This window comes from Meles meles, chromosome 15 (assembly GCF_922984935.1).
Source record: "Meles meles chromosome 15, mMelMel3.1 paternal haplotype, whole genome shotgun sequence".
NCBI lineage: Eukaryota > Metazoa > Chordata > Mammalia > Carnivora > Mustelidae > Meles > Meles meles.
In genome coordinates, this window is record NC_060080.1 from 29,768,679 (window position 1) to 29,786,034 (window position 17,356).

The 17,356-nt window shown below is 38.7% G+C and overlaps 1 protein-coding gene across 2 annotated transcripts in view; it reads right to left on the reverse strand.

Moving 5' to 3' along the window:
- Window positions 1-17,356, reverse strand: part of STRN (striatin) — a 109,688-nt gene that overhangs the window by 17,925 nt on the left and 74,407 nt on the right. For both annotated transcript variants that reach the window (XM_045978986.1, XM_045978985.1), the window contains 2 exons: window positions 8,515-8,651; window positions 640-815 (listed from right to left, as the gene is read on the reverse strand). In XM_045978986.1, the coding sequence (XP_045834942.1) occupies window positions 640-815; window positions 8,515-8,651 (313 nt within the window). The remainder of the gene's footprint in view (window positions 1-639; window positions 816-8,514; window positions 8,652-17,356) is intronic.

A 17,356-nucleotide genomic window follows, 5' to 3' on the forward strand; every position in this document is an offset into this window, starting at 1 on the left:
TAAGATTAGCATGGTGACTGAGAAAACAGTTTATACCAACTCATGTCTGTTCATGCTTACAGAAGAACCAAGGGGCCAAGGCAAGAACCAGCAGTTAAGTGAGAGTGACAACAGTGCCCTTCTGTCTACACATTTTGGTAGGGATGGGAAGTATTAAAGGGTCAAGGCCAAAAGACAAAACCAAAGAGAGGTCCCTCATCCCTCTCAATCAGCCTTCCCTCCCTCCATTCTACATCATAAGTCTAAAACCTAATAAACAACAGGACAGGGTAGGGGTGGGGTTTGATTATTTTAAACATGCCTACGCCTCTTTACAACAACAGCAGAAACCTTTGGTATAGATAAGAGACTCCACAAATATGACAACCATTTAAAACACCGTAAGGATTGTAAAAAGCTTTCAGAAACTCTGGGAAACTATCAGATAATACCATTTCTCTTTTAGGGTCAGTTTTCCAACCTAGTATCAGGTTGTGAGTATGAAGGGAAAAATTCTAATTATGTGACATGGTAAAGAAGAAAGAACTAGAGGGGATACTTGATAAATTGAGAGATTTAATAGCAAATAATTTAAGTATTTTTCTGCTGAAAAATTGAAAATTATAATACTCAAATACAGTTAAAGTAGAATATTCTCACTTTTTGGCTGGGGCTGTTTTCTGCAAATTCCACATTTTTAATGTGTGATCCTCTGATGCTGTTATCAAAACAGGCTCAATGGGGTGGAAAGCAAGGGCTCGAATGCCATCAAAGTGACTTCGTAACGTAAACTTAGGGTTCCATGTCTTCCTCAATGCATCTTTATTGTTTGCTATCTATTAAAGAAACAAAAGAAAGATACCCATACATTTAGTTCAGGAGAGGAAAATAATTATATTTCCACATTAATTCTTGCTGATTTGTCATTAAATCACCACATTTTCAACTTTCAAAACAATGTAACTTTTAAATGTAAATAATCAAATCAACAGACAAAACTAACAATATGTCAACAGTGGTTTTCTTTGAAGAAATATGAATGCTGTAACAAGAAAACAGGTAACATAATTCAATGAAAGAATATTAAATAACATAAAATAGATCTTCACTAGGATGACTAAAAAAAAAAAAAAAAAAAAAAGACCAGTAATTTCAACCTAAATTATAGTATAGTAACTAATTTGGGGTAAGAGCTGAAAAACTAAGCTACCTTTAAACCAGTTAACATTATAGAATATGATCATATTTCTAAGATTTTCAATACTTTCTACAAAAAGCTAAATATTCTTCATCGAATTATCAACAATGTTTATAAACTGGAAACATAAAATGTTAACATTGGAAGAGATAAGCAGCTGTTACAGAACAATCGATTCCACTTGTAAAACACAACAAAAACTCCAACCCAACAACTAAAAAATGTGGGTTTTTTTTCCTCATTCCAACTATATTCCAGCTTTTTTTTCCCATTTCCAACTAATGGGAAAGCCAAAGAGGTTCATGTTTAACTTTACACCAGCACCACCCATGAACTCTTCACACTCCACAACTAATAATCATGCTAGGTTTAAGCAAGAGTGGGGCAAATACTATTAACACACTGGAGAAATATTACCATACTTACAATGACAAAAAGCAGCATTGATACTAACAATAGCTGCTATTATAAGCATTATTCATTACTTTGTACATTTTTCAAAAACTTAACATGCATTAACTTAATTGTCACAATAACTCTATGAAGGAATTAACATTATCCCCACTTTACAGACTAGACATGTAAGGAAAGAGAAGTTAAGTGACTTGCCCTCTAGTAAATAGAGGAGTCAGGATTCAAACCCAAGCAGTCTGGCTTTAGAGGCTATACTCTTTTTTTTTTTTTTTTTTTTTTTTATTTGACAGACAGAGATCACAAGTAGGCAGAGAGGCAGGCGGGGCGGGGTGGGGTGGGAGGCAGGGTCCCTGCTGAGCAGAGAGCCCTATGCCAGGCTTGATCCCAGGACCCTGGAATCATGACCTGAGCCAAAGACAGAGGCTTTAACCCACTTTTTTTTTTTTATTTTTTTTTTTTAACCCACTTTTAACCCACTGAACCACCCAGGTGCCCCCAGAGGCTATACTCTTAATATAAACTTTAACTTAGGACCCAGAACTAAAAATTTGCAGAAAAATCTGGATAGAGCATGTCACAATTGGATCAGTAAGAAGACAACACACAGCAAACAAGGAACTACTATAAGAATTGGGGCTGGTTATTATCCTTGTGGGGGAAGCGGGGGGGAGTGAAATTAACTGAGTTGACTCTTGTCTGCTCTTATTAACAAGCCGAAAGATTTCTGTATGTAAGAACAATTCAATTCCTTCTGAATGTCTTTTTTTTTTAAGATTTTATTTATTTATTTGACAGAAAGAGATCACAGAAAAGCAGGCAGAGAGAGAGGAGGAAGCAGGCTCCCTGCTGAGTAGAGAGCCCGACGCGGGGCTCGATCCCGGGACCCTGGGATCGTGACCTGGGCCAAAGACAGAGGCTTTAACCCACTGAGCCACCCAGGCCCCCCTCTTCTGAATGTCTTAATGTGGTAGACAGGAACTAAGATGGTTCCCAATCAGCCCTACCACCTCATATTTACACCTTGTGAATCCCCTTGTACATCATAGGGTTGCTCTGTGTGACCAGTAACACACAGCAAAAAACCTTGCATCTTGGGTGTTCTTACTTACTCTATTTTCAAGGGCACTCACACTGGGGCAAGCCAGCTGCCCTGATGAGGAACCCACAGAGAGGCCCATGTGGTGTGGAACTAGTCTCCAACCAATGGCCAGGAAGGAACCAAAGCCTTCCAACAACCACATGAGTAAGCTTGGAAGCATATCTTCCCCAAATCAAGTCTTCACTTAAGAATGCAATTCTTGCCTACACCTTGACTACAACTACATGAGAGACCACAGCCACCCAGGTAAGCTGTTTCAGATTGCTGACCCCCAGGAACTATAATACAACAAATGTTGTTTTAATAGTGCAGTTTGTTAATTAAGTTGTGCAATTTGTCACACAGCAATAGATTACTAGTATATTTATTAGAACTAGAGATTACTTTCAGGGTGCCTAGGTGGCTCAGTTGGTTAAGCGTCTGCCTTTGGCTGAAGTCATGATCCCAGAGTCACAGAATCAAGTCCTGTATCAGGCTCCCGGCTCAGCAGGGAGTCTGCCTCCCTCTCTGCCCTTTACTCCACTTGTGCTCTCTCCTTCTTTCTAAAATAAATAAATAAAATCTTAAAAAAAAAAACAAAACTAGAGACTACCTTCAGAAATGCAGGTATAACACTAAGTTGTTTTTTTTTGTTTGTTTTTTTGTTTTGTTTTTTTTAACAACTCAAAGCTACTTTAAAAAAAAAAGAAAAGAAAAGAGAGAGAATGACATTTATCTAGAGGCATGACTGGTCCATAACATAGTGGACTAAATCTTTGTGGGGTTAGTATAAAGAGAACTAAAGTATCAAATGGGAGCTTCTAGTCTAGCTATGATGGGCTAGATCATTAGGATCAAGTCTGTACTTGAGGACGAGCAGAAAAGCAGGGCTAAAAATTTTTAAATGAAGAACCAGCAATACAGTGAAGAAAAAGCAGACCAGAATCCAGGGGAAGACAGAATAAAAAGTCTGATATTTGGAATTGTTTTTCCAAGAGTGTGTTTACTGATTCCAGAAAGGATGGCTGAGAGGTCAGGCTGTACTTTGGAGAGCTGTGCAGTGCAAAGACATACAAACCAGCACCGGCCAAGAAAGAAGGGCTCAGTCCACCTTTACGTTTTGAGTTCAAAGAGCTGCATACTTTTTTTTTTTTTTTTTTAAGATTTATTTATTTATTTGACAGAGATCACAGAGAGAGAGGGAAAGCAAGCGGGGGGGGGGGGGGGGGGGTGGAAGAGGGAGAATCAGGCCTCCCGCCGAGCAGGGAGCCTGATGCGGGGCTTGATCCCAGGACCCTGGAATCATGACCTGAGCCAAAGGCAGACGCTTAACCAACTGAGCCACCCAGGTGTCCCCCCATTTTTTAAAAGGTATACACACACATATATACATATATACACACATACATAGATACATACACATACACACATACATATGTATGTATTTATTTGACACAGAGAGTATAAGCAAAGGGAGCAGCATAGGGAGAAGCAGGCTCCCCGCTGGGCAGGGAGCCCAATGTGGGACTGGATCCCAGGACCCTGGGATCATGACCCAAGCCAAAGACCAACACCCATCTGACTGAGCCACTCAGGTGCCCCTGGGCCACATTCTAGATAGAAGAGTTAACCAGAAGAATATAAGCCCTTACAGAGACTGTAGATCAGCTTTAGATTATCTGAAAAACTGAAAATGGAGTGAGGTGATCCAGACTGCTAGTGGCTACAGCCATCTGAGAGAAGCAAATTAAAGTAACTCCCTGAGGGAAGGTAGCACTCTAGGCCTTAAGTTATTTCTACAGACTTTTTGGTATAGTTATTTGGACATAATAAAAAATAATCATACCTATGCAGATAATACAGCATAAATGAAGACAAACAAATACATAATCATGCTTACTGTGTTCAAGAAAGATAAAAGACAACATTGTACATTCTGGAAGAAATCTATAAACAATCAAAAAAAGAACTCCAGAAGCAAACAATATAAGATCTAAATAGATGGGTTTAATAACATTATACATAACTGAAGTGAGAATTAGCAAATCAGGAGATGGGTCATAAAAACACCTAGACTGGGGGCACCTGGGTGGCTCAGTGGGTTAAAGCCTCTGCCTTCGGCTCAGGTCATGATCCCAGGGTCCTGGGATCGAGCCCCACATCGTACTCTTTGCTCAGTGGGGAGCTTGCTTCCCTTCCTCTCTCTCTGCCTGCCTCTCTACCTATTGTGATCTCTGTCAAATAAATAAATAAAATCTTTAAAAAATAAATAAAAATTTTAAAAAAGTAAAAACACCTAGACTGAAGTATGAAGAAAAAAAAGATGGAAAATATAGGAGAGGGAGTAGGAGACAGAGGACACAGAAGGATCTAACAATACAATTAGAGTTCCAGATGGAAAAGAAAGAAGTGCAATAGCAATAGTTGAAGATAAATGGCTGAGAATTTTACACAAAACTGATGAAAATGTAGTAAGCCAAGAAGGTCTAAGAACTTCAAGAAGGTTAAAAAAGAAATCTAAACCTTGGCTGACATTCAAGACATAGGGAGAGTAACATTCAGAGAGAAAAAAAAATCAGACTACCACTGAATGACCAGTAATAGATAGTTAACTTTAGCAGAAAACCACAAAGGAAGAAAATTAAATTATATATTTAGAGTACTTAAAAAGGAAACAAAACAACCCTTGCAAATGGACTTTGATACCAGAAGTAGAAGTTAACCCACTCAGGTGAAATACAGACAATTTAATAAAACCAGAAACTGAGGGAACTGGGCACCAGCAACTTCCACCAAAGAGAAATATTAACTGTTCTTAGAGTAAAAGGAAAGTGATCCCAGATGGACAGTCAGATGTGCAGGGGGGAGATAGGATAAAGCAAAAATGAATAATGTAAAATGGATAACCCTAACTGAATACTGAGTGTACAAAACACTACCTTGTAGGAGATAAATGTCTGGAGAAAATACATAAAAAGAATGACATATATGTAGAGGAGGAGTTAGGTTGCGTTTTTTTGGTTTTTTTTTGAGCTGTTTTAGTTCACAATGAAACTGAGTAGAAGGTACAGAAATATCCTATATGCTACCTATCCCTATACATGTATAGCCTCTCCCATTATCAATGTCACTCACCAGTGGTACATTTGCTATTACTGATGAAACTACACTACACCTCATTAACACCCCAAATCTTTAATTTACATTATGGTTTGCTCTGGGTGTTGTATATTTTATGTGTTTGGATAAATTGGCTTCTTTCACTTAGTAATATGCACTTGTTTCTCCATGCTTTTTCGGGCTTTACAGTTTTTTTAAACCACTGAATAATATTCCATTGTCTGGATATACCACAGCTTGTTTATCCATTCACTCAGTGAAGTACATGTTGGTTGCTTCCAAGTTTTGGCAATTATGAATAAGGCTGCTATAAACATCTGTGTGCAGGTTTTTGTGTGGACATATCTTTTCAACTTCTTCTGGTAAACACCAAGGAGTGTGACTACTGGACTTTACAGTAAAAGTATGTTTCATAAGAAACCAACAGATTATCTTCCAAAGTGGCTGTACCATTTTGCATTCTCATTAGGAGTGAATGAAAGTCCCTGTTGCTCCATGTCCTAACATTTGGTGTTTCCGGTCTTCCAGATTTTGGCCATTCTAATCAGTGCACAGTGGTATTTTGCTGTTGTTTTACTTTGTATTGTCGTGATGACATGGGATGTGGAGTATCTTTTCATACACTTATTTGTTATCTATATATATCTTTTTTGGTGAGGTGTCTGTTAAAGTGATCCATTTTTTCTTATCATTGAGTTTTCTTATGATTGAGTTTTAAGAGTTCTTTATATATTTTGTATAACATTCTTTGACATATGTGTCTTTTTTTAAAAGATTTTATGTATTTGACAGAGAGAGAGAGAGTGCACACAAGCGGCAGGCAGAAGGAGAGGAAGAAGCAGGCTCCCTGCTGAGCAGGGACCCTGATATGGGTCTCCAATCCCAGACCCCAAGATCATGACCTGAGCTGAAGGCAGACACTTAACCAACTGAGCCATCTAGGCGCCCCAAGCATAGGAGATTACAAGTTAGAAATGACCTAAAGGTCTTTCCATTAAAATTTTGATAAGGATGTGTGTGGTAATCTCTAGGGTAACAATAAAAAGGGTAATGAAAGAGTGCACCATCTCCAAGTAATGGGGTGGGGGTGAATAATAAAATATAATCCCAATGTAAGCAAAAATAGGAGAAAAAGGAACACAGAATAGGTATCACAAATATATAGCAGACTTAAATCCAAATATATCAGTAATTACTTTAAAAAGAAATGGACTCGGGGCGCCTGGGTGGCTCAGTGGATTAAGCCGCTGCCTTCGGCTCAGGTCATGATCTCAGGGTCCTGGGATCGAGCCCCGCATCGGGCTCTCTGCTCCGCCGAGAGCCTGCTTCCTCCTCTCTCTCTGCCTGCCTCTCTGCCTACTTGTGATCTCTCTCTCTGTCAAATAAATAAATAAAAAATCTTTAAAAAAAAAAAAAAGAAATGGACTCAACGCTCCAATTAAAAGGGCTGTCAAAGATTAGATGAAAAAAAAAGTCAACTAAATGGGTGTTGTGGGTTTTTTTTAAAGATTTTTATTTATTTATTTGACAGACAGAGATCATAAGTAGGCAGAGAGGCAGGCAGAGAGAAAAAGGAGGAAGAAGGCTGCCCACTGAGCAATGAGCCCAATGTGGGGCTCGATCCCAGAACCCTGGGATCATGACCTGAGCCAAAGGCAGAGGCTTTAACCCGCTGAGCCACCCAGGTGCCCCTAAATGGGTGTTTTTATATACACAGATGTAAAACATAAGGATAGAAAAATAGAAATAGATTTTTTTTAAAACCTTTATCACATGGAGAATGGGGAGCAAAGAGACCATTTAAATTGGGTTATTGTAGTAGTTCCAGGTGAAGAAGAAACGGGAGTTGGATGGGAGGTGTTTAAAAAAAAAAAAAAAAAAAGCTATGGACTTCAGCTATTTTTGGAGGGAGAACCCAAAAGACTTACTAATAGACTCAGCAAGGAGAGTGAGAACTTTTTGATTTTCAGGAAGAGGAGTGAGTGGTAAGGTTGCTCTTTGGAGTACTTCCTTCTCATATCCATGGTCTGCTTAAGCATCCACCCTACATCCCCCATGTGTCAGGAGCTCTACTGTGTTCTCCAACAAATATAAGGAGGTATCAAAGTTGAGAGGATTTTAATGAAGACAGATTGTAAATACTTAATAAAATAAGCAACTGTTTTTCTGACAATTTATCATCATGAACAATTATAAATGTATTTATAAAATAACTGTGTTGGGGATTAAATAAAGGGATACATGAGTAAACGTATCAAGATTTCAGTTTTGGTCCAAATCACTGATGGGTGTGCCTTAACATCTGAAAAGCACCTTACAGACATCCCTGCCTAACAATAGCTTAAATCATTTCTGAGCAGGATATTCACTGGTAATGTACCAAATAAACATAAATGTTGCCATTGGGCAAGCATGAATTTAACTGATCACTAGTACCCTAAAACACAAAACCCAAACTTGGTAACAGAAAGGGAATTCTTTCCCTTATCTAAAACCAATAAACAAGCTATAATGACTTATGGATTTAGGCAAAGCCCATAATTTTAAACTCTATGAAATGTGAAAAATATCATTTATATAACATATTCATAATTTTGAAGTTTACAATTAAAATGAACCAAATTCTATGCATGTAAAGAAGTTTTACCACTGTCTTTTTCTAAAAAGTTAACTTTTTATTTTTAAGAAATGAGAAAAGAACAACAAAAATAAAACCACGACTCACATCATAAGTTAGTGAATCTGCTTCATTGGCCACTGTAAGGCCTGCCAATTCTCCAAGTCCCAGTTCACTTTCAAGGGCTTCATCTGCTCCCATGATGAAGGATTTCCCAGAAGAAGGAGGAAAAGTCAATGCTTCCACTGAAGGGGGAAGACAAAAGAAATATTAAAAAACTTCTGAAGTGTAAACAATTAGACGCTTACGGACATGTTTACATTTATTTTATGTTCTTTATAAAGATTTTTATTTATTTATTTATTTATTTGACAGACAGATCACAAGTATGCAGAGAGGAAGCAGGCAGACACAGAGAGGGGGAAACAGGCTCCCTGCTGAGCAGAGATGCAGGGCTCGATCCCAGGACCCTGAGATCATGACATGAGCTGAAGGCAGAGGCTTAACCCGCTGAGTCACCCAGGCACCCCTACATTTATTTTTAAGTGCTTTTAAACACAATAAAATTCAGTTAGCAGAAAGCTCTTAAGCACTAGCTGCTTTTTTTTTTTTTTTTTGAAAGATTCTATTTATTTATTTCTTTGAGAGAGAGAGCGCACACACATGCTTAAGCAGAGGGAGAGTCAGAGGAAGAAACATACTCCCTGCTGAGTGAGGAGCCCAACGAGGGGCTTGATCTCAGGACCTTGAGAACACAACCTGAGTCAAAAGCAAGAGTAGGATGCTTAACCAACTGAGTCACCCAGGTGCCCCAGAACTGGCTGCTTTTTCTACATCTTAACCATAACTAAAGGTATCATCTAATTAGAAAAGTACAACATGAAACAAATCCAATAGACCACTGTCCTTTCTTTTTCACACAAAAAATACAACCAAAAAAAAGAAGGCTTTCCTCATTTGATATTTTTTGTTAATTACTCAAATTATTCTATTGATTATTAAATATATATAACAAGTGATTGGAACACAGCTGGAAGAATACAGATAATTTCAAATGAAAATGGTAACTGCAAAATGTGCCTCTATGAGGTAAAATCAATGCCAGTGTTAGAAGTCAGGATTATGTCTGGAGACAAGGAAGATGCAGTGATTTAGTGATCTGAAGCACAAACAGGACTTCCAGGGCCCTGGTAATGTTCTACTTGTTGACCGAGGCAGAGGTAACTTGGCTGGGTTCACTTTGTGATGATTCACTGACCTGTTCCCTTATGACTTCAGCAGTTTTCTGCAGGTATGTTGTATTTCACTTAAAAATGTTTATTTCAAAGAAAACTTTTTTCATTTTAAGTGGATTTCTTTTCAAAGAAGTTTTTTTTTTAATAAAGTGTCCATTTGAACATTTTCATTAGCTGCTAACTGTGCTTCAAGAGGACAGATTTTCTTTGTGATAAGTGAAAATATCTTTATAACACTGAACATGCCAATCCAATTCCTTCAATCACTATCACAGAAGAACCAGTTAAAAGCAAAATGCCAAATTAAAATAGGAATTTTATTTAATTTGGGTAATAGTAAATTGTTGATTTTTATAAATGCAAATTAGTCTAGCAAACTGTCAGAGATGGTCTTTGAGTAGTTTTCTAGAGATGGTTACTTTCCTAACGACAAACATTGTAAGTTGATTACATGAATTGATTATTTCAAACTTAGGCTGTTAAAAAATGGTAAATTAACTTTTTCTTAAAAGAATCAAGTCAAGCGGTGCCTGAGTGGCTCAGTCAGCTAAGTGTCCTCTGACTCTTGATTTCGGCTCAGGTCATGATCTCAGGGTCATGAGATCGAGCCCCATATTGGGCTCCATGCTGGGAGTGGAGCCTGCTGGAGATTCTCCCTTTCCCCTTTCCCTTCTCTGCACTTGTTCCCTCACACCCCCCCCAAAAAGGGCAAGAAAAAGAACTGAGTTAATTAATGCAAAAAAAAAAATGGACCTAAAGGTGCTTTTTACAGCTTTTAATTCAATTATGTAAGTTTAGATTCAATCATAAGTATTCGTTGAAATAAAAGAATAGTTAAGGTTTTTTTTTTTTTTTAACTTATGTGTTTTAAAAACAGTAGAGGCAGACCCTCTATTTAAAATCCTTTAAGATGGGGCACCTGGGTAGCTCAGTGGATTAAGCCTCTGCCTTCAGCTCACGTTATGATCTCAGGGTCCTGGGATCAAACCCCGCATCAGGCTCTCTGCTCAGCAGGAAGCCTGCTTTCCCCTCTCTCTCTGCCTGCCTCTCTGCCTACTCTCTCTCTGTCAAGGAAATAAATAAAATCTTTAAAATAAAATAAAATCCTTTAAGAACGAATGAGTCTATAAATGAACACATTTTTAAACCACCATACAATAAAACAGCAATAATAAAATAAAAATGGGTTTTACCCAAACATACTACATATATTCTGCGGGGTTTGAACAACTCTAGGGCATTTACTACTGAAGAGCGGGGACTGTTTAAGCTAGAATGGCAATTTTCGTGCCAAAATTTCAACAGAAAGACTCACATAAGACTATGAGGCTGGGTCTTTAGCCAGGTGTTTCGTTTGCTTTCATCTCTACTATTTCCAGACAACTTTATTCAGGTGTGAAATAAAAATAATTCTTAAAAAAGCAAGACTAAGGTTCATGGGACTTAAGCATACACATTGTTTGGGCTAATTTAAATAATGCTCTAAAAATGACCAAGTAAAACCTGAAAACAAAGGAAGGCAACAACTCCATCCACCAAACACCATCAGCTAAGCCAGCCGACCTAAGGGCCCAAGAGAGAGCAAGAGAGTGAGCAGAACTCACCTGAGTGCTCTCTAAGATGCCTTAGAACTTCAGACTATACATCCCATTTCTCTCTGGTAACTAAACATTACTAGCTCTAATCAGCTTTAATCAACTTATTGAACTGCATCTCTTAAGTATGGCACTACCTTCTGAATTATTAAAACAAAAATGAAGCAATAAACATTTATAGCATACATACGTTATGGACCTGTTTTCTGAAACTAAACTGGAGACCAAGAAGCATGAGTCACAGACAATTAAATACACAATGTATTTCTTACATACTTTTTCTATTGCTGAAAACCTTACAATGAGGAGGAAAGCTTAGAATGATCAATGTTACAGACAGTAAGCCAGATATTCAACCCTTCAGTTTTAAAGTTCTTAGATATTTTTTTCTGTCAAGGGCACTTTCTGTGACTTATGTAATGCTTTTGTATATTTGTCATTTAGTATATAGTCTTTAGCCTGCCTCTATTATTTGAATTCTGTAAGATGAAATCTCTAATAAAACTCTTTAGGAGTTATCAGAATAAAATAAGAACTTTTCTCCTCATCTAGACCTGATCTTGGAATAACTGAAACTGATTAAAATTCTCATATCGATAGTGTTCATCGTATGTATTGCCTAGTGAATAACAAACATACCTAATGAGGTCCATGACTTCACATCTTTCATTCAAAAGACATGTCTACATCAAAGAAATTGTACATTTAGGGGCGCCTGGGTGGCTCAGTGGGTTAAAGCCTCTGCCTTCGGCTCGGGTCATGATCCCAGGGTCCTGGGATCGAGCCCCACATGGGGCTCTCTGCTCGGCAGGGAGCCTGCTTCCTCCTCTCTCTCTCTGCCTGCCTCTCTGCCTACTTGTAATTTCTGTCTTTCAAATAAATAAATAAAATCTAAAAAAAAAAAAAATTGTACATTTACACTATAAGGTGTAATATACACATCTTCATTATTTAATGTATGAATAATAAATTCCAAGTATACTATAATTAACTCTAACAGATAACTAACCATGTTATGGTCAAAAATTTTATTTAAAAAGTATTCCAACCATAAATTTGTCCATCAAATTTCTATCAATTTATGTCTCTTTAAAATGTAACTGAATTTTAAAAACCAAGAAAGAAAAACACTTAAGATTCTTCTGTGGCTTTTTCCTGGGCTGTTTTGTTCAATCAATAAAAATCTGAAGAGGGAGGAGTCAAGATGGCAGAGAAGTAGCAGGCTGAGACTACATCAGGTAGCAAGAGATCGGCTAGATAGCTTATCTAAACATTGCAAACACCTACAAATCCAACGGGATATCGAAGAGAAGAACAGCAATTCTAGAAACAGAAAATCAACCACTTTCTGAAAGGTAGTACTGGCAGAGAAGTGAATCCAAAGCGACGGGAAGATCGACCGCGGTGGGGAGGGACCGGCTCCCTCACACCCCCCCCAAAAAGGGGAGGTGAGCAGCTGAGCAATGGAGCACAAAATCGGGACTTTTAAAAGTCTGTTCCACTGAGGGACACTGCTCCAGAGGCTAAACCGGGGTGAAGCCCACGCGGGGTCAGCGTGGCCCCAGGTACCGCAGGGTCACAGAAGGATCGGGGGTGACGGAGTACTGCAGAGGTTGCAGGTATTAGAACGGGGAAGCCGGCTACAGAGACAGAGCCGAGGAGTGAGCTGTCAGTTTGGGGTTACCTTGAACCGGTCGCAAGCTGGGTGAGCTCAGAGCGCAGCCGGAGGCTGGGGATATAGGAGTGATTGGGCGCTGTTCTCTGGGGGCGCACTAAGGAGTGGGGCCCCAGGCTCTCGGCTCCTCTAGGCAGGAGACTGGGAGGCCGCCATTTTCAGTCCCGTCCTCTGGAACGCTACGGAAAGCATTCAGGGAACTAAAGGTCCCGAAGCGAACCCGAGCGGATTACTTAGCCCGGTCCCTGGTAAGGGCGGTGCAATTCCGCCTCCGGCAAAGACACTTGAGAATCACTACAACAGGCCCCTCCCACAGAAGATCAACAAGAAATCCAGCCAGGACCAAGTTCACCTACCAAGGAGAGTAGTTTAAATACCAAGGACAGCAGCAGAATTCCAGAGGAGGAGAGGCTTTCTCCACATGATTCTTTAGTCTTGCGGTTAATTTAATTTTTTTTTTCAATTTTTTTTCTTCTTCTGTTAAATTTTTTTAACTTTTACCCTGTTCTTTCTTAATGTTTTTAACTAGTTTATCTAATATATATATATTTTTTCTATTTTCTATTTTTTCTTCATTTGTTTTCTTTTTAATTTTTTCTTTTTTTTTCTGAACCTCTTTTTATCCCTATCTCCCCCCCATGATTTGGGGACTTTTCTGATTTGGTTAAAGCACATTTTCCTGGGGACTTTGCCACCCTTTTAGTATTTTACTTGCTCCTTCATATCCTCTTATTTGGAAAAAATGACAAGGCAGAAAAATTCACTACAAAAAAAAAGAACACGAGGCAGTACCGAAGGCTAGGGACCTAATCAATACAGACATTGGTAATATGTCAGATCTAGAGTTCAGAATGATGATTCTCAAGGTTCTAGCCAGGCTCGAAAAAGGCATGGAAGATATTAGAGAAACCCTCTCTGGAGATATAAAAGCCCTTCTGGAGAAATAAAAGAACTAAAATCTAACCAAGTTGAAATAAAAAAAGCTATTAATGAGGTACAATAAAAAATGGAGGCTCTCACTGCTAGGATAAATGAGGCAGAAGAAAGAATTAGTGATACAGAAGACCAAATGACAGAGAATAAAGAAGCTGAGCAAAAGAGGGACAAACAGCTACTAGACCACGAGGGGAGAATTCGAGAGATAAGTGACACCATAAGACGAAACAACATTAGAATAATTGGGATTCCAGAAGAAGAAGAAAGAGAGAGGGGAGCAGAAGGTATATTGGAGAGAATTATTGGAGAGAATTTCCCTAATATAGCAAAGGAAACAAGCATCAAAATCCAGGAGGTGCAGAGAACCCCCTCACTAACAAGAATAGGTCCACACCCCATCACCTAATAGTAAAATTTACAAGTCTTAGTGACAAAGAGAAAATCCTGAAAGCAGTCCAGGAAAAGAAGTCTGTACCATACAATGGTAAAAATATTAGATTGGCAGCAGACTTATCCACAGAGACCTGGCAGGCCAGAAAGAGCTGGCATGATATTCAGAGCACTAAATGAGAAAAACATGCAGCCAAGAATACTATATCCAGCTAGGCTATCACTGAAAATAGGAGAGATAAAAAGCTTCCAGGACAAATAAAAACTGAAAGAATTTGCAAACACCAAACCAGCTCTACAGGAGATATTGAAAGGGGTCCTCTAAGCAAAGTGAGAGCCTAAAAGTAGTAGATTAGAAAGGAACAGAGACAATATACAGTAACAGTCACATCATAGGCAATACAATGGCACTAAATTCATATCTCTCAATAGTTACCCTGAATGTTAATGGGCTAAATGCCCCAATCAAAAGACACAGGGTATCATCTATGAAAAACCCACCGCAAATATCATTCTCAATGGAGAAAAACTGAAAGCTTTTCCGCTAAGATCAGGAACACGGCAGGGATGTCCATTATCACCACTGCTATTTGACATAGTACTAGAAGTCCTAGCCTCAGCAATCAGACAACAAAAGGAAATTAAAGGCATCCAAATTGGCAAAGAAGAAGTCAAACTATCACTCTTCGCAGATGATATGATACTATATGTGGAAAACCCAAAAGACTCCACTCCAAAACTGCTAGAACTTGTACAGGAATTCAGTAAAATGTCAGGATATAAAATCAATGCTCAGAAATCAGTTGCATTTCTCTACACCAACAACAAGACAGAAGAAAGAGAAATTAAGGAGTCAATCCCATTTACAATTGCACCCAACACTATAAGACACCTAGGAATAAACCTAATCAAAGAGACTAAGAATCTATATGCAGAAAACTATAAAGTACTTATGAAAGAAATTGAGGAAGACACAAAGAAATGGAAAAATGTTCCATGCTCCTGGATTGGAAGAATAAATATTGTGAAAATGTCTATGCTACCTAGAGCAATCTACACACTTAATGCAATCCCAATCAAAATACCATCCATTTTTTTCAAAGAAATGGAACAAATAATCCTCAAATTTGTACGGAACCAGAAAAGACCTCGAATAGCCAAAGGAATATTGAAAAAGAAAGCCAAAGTTGGTGGCATCACAATTCCGGACTTCAAGCTCTATTACAAAGCTGTCATCATCAAGACAGCATGGTACTGGCAGAAACAGACACATAGATCAATGGAACAGAATAGAGAGCCCAGAAATAGACCCTCAACTCTATGGTCAACTAATCTTCCACAAAGCAGGAAAGAATGTCCAATGGGAAAAAGACAGCCTCTTCAATAAATGGTGCTGGGAAAATTGGACAGCCACATGCAGAAAAATGAAATTGGACCATTTCCTTACACCACACACGAAAATAGACTCAAAATGGATGAAGGACCTCAATGTGAGAAAGGAATCCATCAAAATCATTGAGAAGAACACAGGCAGCAACCTCTTCAACTTCAGCCGCAGCAACATCTTCCTAGGAACATCGCCAAAGGTAAGGGAAGCAAGGGCAAAAATGAACTATTGGGATTTCATCAAGATCAAAAGCTTTTGCACAGCAAAGGAAACAGTTAACAAAACCAAAAGACAACTGACAGAATGGGAGAAGATATTTGCAAACGACATATCAGATAAAGGGCTAGTGTCCAAAATCTATAACGAACTTAGCAAACTCAACACCCAAAGAACAAATAATCCAATCAAGAAATGGGCAGAAGACATGAACAGACATTTCTGCAAAGAAGACATCCAGATGGCCAACAGACACATGAAAAAGTGCTCCACATCACTCGGCATCAGGGAAATACAAATCAAAACCACAATGAGATACCACCTCACACCAGTCAGAATGGCAAAAATTAACAAGTCAGGAAATAAAAGATGCTGGTGAGGATGCGGAAAAAGGGGAACCCTCCTACACTGCTGGTGGGAATGCAAGCTGGCGCAACCACTCTGGAAAACAGCATGGAGGTTCCTCAAAATGTTGAAAATAGAACTACCCTATGACCCAGCAATTGCACTACTGGGTATTTACCCTAAAGGTACAAATGTAGTGATCCGAAGGGGCACGTGCACCCGAATGTTTATAGCAGCAATGTCTACAATAGCCAAACTATCGAAAGAACCTAGATGTCCCAACAGATGAATGGATAAAGAAGATGTGGAATATATACACAATGGAATACTATGCAGCCATCAAAAGAAATGAAATCTTGCCATTTGCGACGACATGGATGGAACTAGAGGGTATCATGCTTAGTGAAATAAGTCTATTGGAGAAAGACAACTATCATATGATCTCCCTGATACGAGGAAGTGGAGATGCAACATGGGGGATTAGGGGGGTTGGAGAAGAATAAATGAAACAAGATGGGATTGGGAGGGAGACAAACCATAAGTGACTCTTAATCTCACAAAACAAACTGAGGATTGCTGGGGGGAGGGGGGTTGGGAGAGGGGAAATGGGGTTATGGACATAGGGGAGGGTATGTGCTGTGGTGAGTGCTGTGAAGTGTGTAAACCTGGCGATTCACAGACCTGTACCCCTGGGGATAAAAATACATTATATGTTTATAAAAAATAAAAATAAATAAAAATAAATAAAATGGCAAAAAAAATCTGAAGAGGAATATTTATTGCAAATAATTGCAGTATTAAAAATATTCAAGATAGGGGCACCTGGGTGGCTCAGTGGGTTAAAGCCTCTGCCTTCGGCTCAGGTCATGATCCCAGGGTCCTGGGATCGAGCCCCATATCGGGCTCTCTGCTCGGCGGGGAGCCTGCTTCCTCCTCTCTCTCTCCCTGCCTGCCTCTCTGTCTACTTATGACCTCTGTCTGTCAAATAAATAAATAAAATCTTTAAAAAAAATTCAAGATAATTTTTAAAAATAAATTCCGAAAAATATTTATTAATTATTAAGATTACTTTTATGTCATACTGGATTTTCAGTTAATGTAAATATATATATTAAAATCAATTTCTACCTATAGGCATTTAATACATTTATAAACACATAAATCAGAACTT